Here is a 7,572-nt window from a genome sequence, read left to right on the forward strand (position 1 = left end):
AGAACAACCCTTCTTAATGCCAGAACTCGGGTAAAAAGACATCCAGGGGTTTCAGGGATGCAAAACAGACTTCCCCTCCCCCCGGAGTGAAGACAGGGTCAAGAGAAACCAATACCACTGCATTTTTTTTCCCCAATAACTCACCCTCTTGGGCTACCAGTTATAGAGCACCAACGGTGTGCCAACCGCAATACGAAACTCGTTGCCTGCATGAGATCATCCAACCCTCCATCAGTCTCGTGCATGAAGTGTTTTAGTCCCCATTTTGTAAGAGAGCATTTTGTCCGAACTGTTTTAGGCTAGTCGGTACAGGAGCCAGGACTCCTACCGAGGATGTCTGATCCCACAACTCTGGCTGTTAGCCCCTTTGCCCGCAAAGACTGCATCTTGCTTTAACCCCAGTCCCACCCTTGGCTCCCCCCACAAGTTTCATTCACGCACCTTTTCCCCAGCTTGGGACCGTGAGCCCCACTCATGTCTGGAATATTCACTATCCACTCAAGGGAAGTCCTCCTTTTCCCCCTCCTTCTCCAGCCCCCCAAAGAGGGGGAAAGGCACTCCCCGCTAGAGAAGGCTTCTACAGCCCTGACACTCAATGGACATTCCCTTCTTGGATTCTCATAGCAATACCCAGAAGCAGGATGCATGCTTGCTGGGTAACTGGGGGAACGGAGGCTCCCCAAGATCACAAGACTAATGCAGAACAGGGCCAGAGTTAGACACCACTAGGTCTGTTCCGAAAGCCTCTGAAAATGGCCTTCTCCCGGAGAGAGAGCCTTCGCACACAAGAGGGAGCCGGCCTAGTGTTGCTCACACCGCCTGCCCTGAGCCCGCCCTGTGCCCAGCACTGGGCGAGTGCCCTCCCACACATTCTCCCAGAAAATCCTCCCAACAAGCCCACAAGGAAGGTGCTGCCATTCTGCCCACTTTTCAGATGTGGAAACTGAGGCCTGGAAATGCTAACCAACTTGCTTTATGACAACTGAAAGCAGTCAGGACTCACACCCAGCTCTGGAGGCAAGAGCAGGTGGGGTGAAGGGACACAAAATTCTCAGGGAAGCAGGAGTTCTTACTAGGTTCCCAGACTTCCACTGAAGAGCTTTAGGGACCTACAAACCCCAGGAATTGTATACAAATGTGTGTATGCTTCTCGGAAGATGAAAAGAGAAGATCTATAGTTTCAATATATTCTCAAAAAAATCCCTCATGATAATTCCTAGTATGGTGCCTGGCATACGAAAGAGACTCAAAATATCTGGAGAATGAATGGACGAATGAATGAATGAGTGAATGTGCCTCCATGCCCTGGGAGACACCACTCATGACCTGGTGCACACTTCCTTCGTCTGCATCTTTGGAGATGGTGAAAGTCATCCCGGGACCACAGCCCAGTCCTCCCCCAGGCCCTCTCTCCCAGTCCCAGAGGCTACACGGCCAGGTGCCATGATGAGTTTCAAAAAGACGCTTCCCCCGCTTTCCCCCCACCCCCACTGCTGACAATGACCAGGCAGAGGCGGGAGTTGTGCAACTCGGACAATGAAGCTTTATTGCGTGCCAGGAGGGGGCAAGGGGGGTCAGGGCTGAGGTGTAAACTGCTTGTGGGGCAGGGGGTGCGTGAGAGGGGTCCCCCGGTGAGATTCCCCGGTGTGTGGAGGGCCGCTTCCTAGGCCTGAGCAATGCTGGGCAGCCTTATTAGTTCTTGCTGCGAATGACCTGCTCGTGGGTGGACACCACCTTGCCGTCGTGCACATCCATGACCTTGGTGCGGATCTGGCGACTGGAGGACACTGGGGAATAGGGGAGAGGAGGCGTCAGCGGCGGCGAACATGCAGTGAAGAAATAAGAAGGGGGGAGGCCAAGGAGTGGAGAGGAATTGGGTGAACTGTCTCCCTGCTCCCCTTTCCCCCGGTTCTCTCTTCATCCGCGGCTCTTGCGCCAGCACGGATGCAATCAGCACGCCTCCCTCTCCGGTCAGGGCTCCCTAAGGCCAGGGCAGACTCTGTGTCCTCAGACCCGAGGCTCCTAAGAACTCAGATGGGCCTGGTTCCGTCCAGAGTGCCCCAAATAGACCCAGATGGACCCACAGCCGACAGAGCCCTGTGGGGTCCTGTCCATGGTGCTGACCACCAGAACCATGAAGTCTGCCGCATGGGTGACAAAGGTAAAAAGTGGAAGCCACCAGCTTCTAGCCCTAAGGAGGGTTTAGAAAGGGGGTTGTAAGGGACACCGGGTGAAAAAACTCTAGCTCAGTCTTCAAGAAGCCCCTGCCCAACACCCTAGGCCTGCTGGGAGACCACGGGGGTGGTCCTGGGGCTGGGTGAGGAGGAAGGTCTTACCATCTCTGGACGACTGAGAGCCAGAGGAGAACTGGGAGGAGAGGCTGTGAAGACAGAAAGGGGCGAGATTGTTAAACACGTGGGGGGCGGTGAGTGAATGGTGAGGGGGTGGGCCAGAAGGGAGGGCCGGGCACTCACTGGGCGTCCTCGCCCTCCAGCAGGCGGCGGTAGGTGGCGATCTCCTGCTCCAGCCGCGTCTTCACGTCCAGCAGGATCTTGTACTCCTGGTTCTGCTGCTCCATGTCGCAGCGCAGCTGGGCCAGCTGCTCCTCCACGCTGCCGATCATCTCCTGGATCTGGGCCAGCTGCATGCAGTAGCGGCCTTTGGTCTCCTCTAGACTGCTCTCCAGAGATGCTTTCTGCAAGGGCGGGAAAGAGGATTAGGGATCATGGAGTCGGCCATTCTCTCCCTCTTAGATCTGGGCCCACCCAGCACGGACAGCGCCCCCTACCATGCTGAGCTGGGACTGCAGCTCGATCTCCAGGTTCTGCACGGTGCGCCGGAGCTCGGAGATCTCGCTCTTGCCACTCTGCAGGGCCTCGGTGTTGGTGGCCACCTCGCGGTTCAGCTCCTCCGTCTGCAGAAAACAAAGCGTCATGCACCCTGGAAATTCCTGGGAAGCAGATCTCCCGGGTCCCTTCCACCCAAACGGCACCCACCTTGCTGAAGAACCATTCCTCGGCGTCCTTGCGGTTCTTCTCCGCGATCTTCTCGTACTGGTCGCGCATCTCGTTGAGGATGCGGCTCAGGTCGACGCCAGGGGCGGCGTCCATCTCCACGTTGACGTCTCCGCCCACCTGGCCTCTCATGGAATTCATCTCCTGCACAACCACAGGACAGTCCCCAGTGGGAGCCTCGCTATGGCAGCCGATTGGGCTTCCCCCGTCAGAGGCCTTCCTGGCCTGGACATCGCCCTGGGCCATCTTGAGTCCATCCCTTCCCTCCCAGCTCATCTTCTAGGCCGGCTTCTCCAGTTAGCTCTCACCTCCTCATGGTTCTTCCTCAGGTAGGCCAGCTCCTCCTTCAGGCTCTCGATCTGCATCTCCAGGTCAGCTCTGGCCAGGGTCAGCTCGTCCAGCACCCTGCGCAGGCCGTTGATGTCGGCCTCCACGCTCATGCGCAAGTTCAGCTCCGTCTCGTACCTGGCAGGACCCGAAAAAAAAAAAGGAGTGAGATGCTCATCCTGACCACACTGGAGGCTTTGTTCTCTTCCCCCACCCCCCACTGCTTCTTCCCACAGCTGGCACCCCGAGTGTGGTTTGGGGAGCCAGCCTCGAACACGGCATGGTCGGGCACGGCACCCATGGATTGCTCACATCTGAACATTCCTGGAGTGGCGGGAGTGGGAGGTGGCAGGAAGCAAGGCAGCTGATCTGACCATGTTACAGGATTCAGGGAAGGGAGATGCTGCTAGCTTCGCTAGCCTCGGTCAACAACGGCACACAAGGCCTCCAAATACGGCTGCCTCCCAAACTGCAGGGGCACATGAGGAAGTTGGGGAGCACCTCTCCCTAAAACAGTGGCTCCCCAACCTGGCCGTGGATCAGATTCACCCAGGGAGCCTGTTAAAATAACCGAATCAGGACTCCAAGGGTGGGGCCCAAGAACCTGGTATTTTTATAAGCACCCTAACGGGTGTTCACACGGCCATCCTGACGCCTGTCGGCTCTGTTTCGGGATCACTACTCCGAAGATGCCCCGCCCCGGGAGCCTGGCCACGCCGGGCCGCCACCACGAACTCACTTGGTGCGGAAGTCATCGGCGGCCAGGCGGGCGTTGTCAATCTGCAGGACAACGTTAGCGTTGTCCACGGTGGCCGTGAGGATCTGCAACAGAAAAGAGACACTGTCATCAGTTGAATGGTCATCGCTCACCAGTCCCCGCAGCAGCTGGCTTCACACTCTGGCCCGAGGACCCCCTGGTCCCACCAGCCTTCTCCACAGCAGCCTCACAAGGGGAAACCTGCAGTCGTCCAGCTGTGACCCGGGACTTTGCTGACTCGTGGTCAACAGAGAGAGGAAGCAAGAGCCCTGCGCTTGGAGTCCAAAGCTCTCGAGTTCTGGCTGTGGTTTTACCACTGGCCTGCTGCGAAACCTGAGACAACTCCAGGGGCTTGAACGCCCCTCCGATGAGACCCGAGTCTCCACCTGAATCCTGCCCCTGCGTGGGCCAGCCCTGCCAGCCCCCCGCAGGCACAGACTCCTTTCCAAGCCCCCGGAACTCGGGGCCTCGGGGGGAGCTTTCACAGCAGGTGAGACCCAGGCGGCGCAGGGGGTCAGAAAAGAGGAAGGGCCCCTGGGGTGACGTGGGGGAGCAGAGGCCTGGAGTCAGATGACAAACGCCCCCCAGGATCCTTCCTGCAAAGGCTCGGGGCACCAAATGTGAGCTCGCTGCCACTGCGTCTCTGTGGGTTTTCCGGGCCCGCCCGGCTGTGGGGAAGGCCAACGGGTGCCAGGGCTCATGGGCGGCAGCCGCCACAGCCCAGACTAATGAGCTAATGAACGGTTTGGGTGTCTGGCCTGGTCCCGTTACAGCCTAGCTCCTCCCCCGTGCTGGAGAGCAGGTAGCTGTCTCCTAGGCTGGCAGGTGGAGGGTGAGCATTCCAGCCTCAGCTGTGAGCCCCTGGGCAGGTCACAGCGCCACTCAAAGCATCAGCTTCTTCCTCCGTAAAGTGTAAGGGAGAAAATTCCTGGTCTCTCGGGGTCTAAGGATCTGGATCCCGAGAGGGCATGAGCAAGGGGGTGGGGGAGACCGTCCTCCCACTGCCCAGCTCTGCCGGGGGCATCCAGAGCCAGAGGAAGGCACCTGTCCCAGAAATCTAAAGGTGCCAGTGGCCTGAGGCATCTGTGGCTCCAGAGTCAGGTAGCTGGAACGATGCCTCCGACTGCCTGGTTCACCCACCTTGTTCCTCAGGTCCTCGATGGTCTTGAAGTAGGGGCTGTAGTCCTTGGTCTCAGCGGGCCGCTGCCTCTGGTACCAGTCCCGGATCTTGACCTCCAGGTCGGCGTTGGCCTCCTCCAGGGCGCGCACCTTGTCCAGGTAGGAGGCCAGGCGGTCGTTGAGGTTCTGCATGGTCACCTTCTCGCTGCCCACCAGGAGCCCACCATCACCACCACCCAGGCCAGCACCGAAGCCGGCACCGCCAAAGCCAGCACCACCGAAGCCACCACCGAAGCTACCACCATATCCTCCACCGAAACCACTTCCCAGGCCTCCACCGAAGCTGCTACTGCTGAAGCCACCGCCATAGCCGCCCCCCAGTCCGTAGGCACCCCCGGAGGAGTAGCGGGAGGAGGACACGGACATGCCCCCGAAGCCGCCAGAGGCCCGGCACGACCCTCCGGCCAGGACAGAGGACATGCGGCTGGAGCCCCCGCCGATGCCCCCGCCAATGCCGCAGGAGCCCTTCATGGAGCTGGAGGAGGTGAACTGGCGGCTGCAGGTGGTCATGGTGCCGAGGAGGGAGGAGGCGCGTGAGCGAGCGAGTGAGTGAGTGAGTCGGCAGAGAGAAGAGGAAGGTGCTCAGGTGAGTGGGAAAAGGCTGCAGGTGTTTTATAGTCCTGAGTAGGGGGCGGGCCCGGCACTTCCCAGCCTCCTGGGCTGTCATCGCCCGCGGGCAGCGCCAGCTCCCAGCCAGGTCCCTCCTCTCCTCTGCCTCGTCACGTCTTTCATACTTTACTGGAAACTCATTGTTCGGGGTGTTTGGGGTTTCTTGTCCCGCTGGGCGCGGTTCGCAGGGGAAGGCGCGGGCCTGCGGGCTACGCTTTCCTATCCGGCCCGGGCAGCCAGGGCTGCCGGGAGCCGGCGTGCCGGGCTCAGCCGGCTGGCAGGGAGCAGGGCCTCTGCACCGTCAACGGGGTGCCTGCGAGCTCCCCATTAACTTCGTGAGACGCAGTCCTCTCAGAGGGAGCCCACAGCTCAAGGCGGCGCCTGCCTGGAGGAGCACCCGCACGGCAAGGCCACGCCTAGCACACAGATGCCCCCGCAGCGTTGCCATCTATGAAAAGAGACAGGGAAGTCGGGGGCCCTCCCAGGTCTCACTTGCTGGACTTCGCGAGGGACCTGCAACATCCCTGAACCATCCCAGCCAGTCCCACGGCTCAGGCTTCCCCGCTGACACCCCCGTGGAAGGGAAACCCAGGCAGCTCTCCTCCGCCCCGCCCCCCCGGGCACAGACTCCAGGAGCCTCCACACACCTGTGGACAGACCCATGGCACTGGCCACTCAGTCTGGCCTGAGGCCAGGGGCATCACGGGCCCAGCCAGAGGAGGCACCAGGCGAGCGCAGGCAGCCGGGGAGTCTTGGCCCTGCCATGTACTCCCACGTGACCCAGGATCTGACACGTCTCTGAGCCTCAGTTTGCTCATCTGTAAAGTGGGAGCGAACCCCATCCACTCTGCCTACCGCAGAGTCAGCTCCCAGAAGCCAGCTCAGCAGTGTGTGTGCAAGGGTTTTGTACGCCCAGTGTGGCACAAAGCTGGCTGGCACTGTCGTAGCCCCTTCTGGGCTCCCAGGAAGGGGGGCGAAGCAGCACCCCTGGGACAGGCCCAGCAGGGCCCCTGTGCTTCCAGCCCCAGGGATCCTCCCAGGCTCCCAGGGCAGCGCTGCTGGGAGGGGCTGGCTCATGTGCCACTATGAAAGCCCCTTGTGGACCTGGGGGGAGGAGGGAGGGAGTACAGGCACCTAGCAGTACACTCGAGGGTCCCTGACGCCTGAGGCCCTGAGGGCTAGGGAACATTTCCAGGGGCCCATTTTTGTTCTGCCTGAGAGGCCTCAGCTATCCCTCGTCTCCCAGACAACCTGCAAACGCACCCCTGCGGTTGCACCCCGCCTTCCCGCCAGCCCCTCAGCCGCACAGACCCTGGGGCACGTTGGAGGAATGTGGTCCTGTCTGGGGCTGCCCGACACGTCCCATCTCCCCAGACAGGCCCCAACAGCCCCCGCTGGAGGCTCCAACGGTCTCCTGATGATCAGCTGCTTCTGCAGGAGAACCAGCGCCTCCCTCTCTGCCCCCCGCCCACCACCATCAAAGCACATGTCCAGGAGCGGCCCCCACCCCCAACCCAGCCCAGGTGGCGCTCACAGGACGATCTGAGACAAACACTGCAGGCTGCGGGCTCCCCAAACCCGCAGCAGCAGTGCAGAGAACTCACGAGGATGTGAGTAAGCCGGGGCCCCACCCCCGACAGACACTCCTAATCTCCTTCTACAGAAAGGTCTCCCACCCCGGCCCAG

At 60.6% G+C, this 7,572-nt stretch overlaps 1 protein-coding gene across 1 annotated transcript; it reads right to left on the minus strand.

The window, feature by feature from the left end:
• Positions 1 to 1,520: 1,520 nt before the first annotated feature.
• Positions 1,521 to 5,863, minus strand: LOC114502436 (keratin, type I cytoskeletal 14). The gene is made up of 8 exons (XM_028519367.2): positions 5,239 to 5,863; positions 4,081 to 4,163; positions 3,323 to 3,479; positions 2,997 to 3,158; positions 2,789 to 2,914; positions 2,475 to 2,695; positions 2,337 to 2,380; positions 1,521 to 1,787 (listed from the first exon to the last, which is right to left on the minus strand). Exons 1-8 carry the CDS (start codon positions 5,785 to 5,787, stop codon positions 1,693 to 1,695), a joined length of 1,437 nt encoding a protein of 478 aa, XP_028375168.1. The 5' UTR covers positions 5,788 to 5,863; the 3' UTR covers positions 1,521 to 1,692.
• Positions 5,864 to 7,572: the final 1,709 nt, after the last annotated feature.

The sequence above is a fragment of the Phyllostomus discolor genome, chromosome 8 (assembly GCF_004126475.2).
Source record: "Phyllostomus discolor isolate MPI-MPIP mPhyDis1 chromosome 8, mPhyDis1.pri.v3, whole genome shotgun sequence".
NCBI classification, from domain to species: Eukaryota; Metazoa; Chordata; class Mammalia; order Chiroptera; family Phyllostomidae; genus Phyllostomus; species Phyllostomus discolor.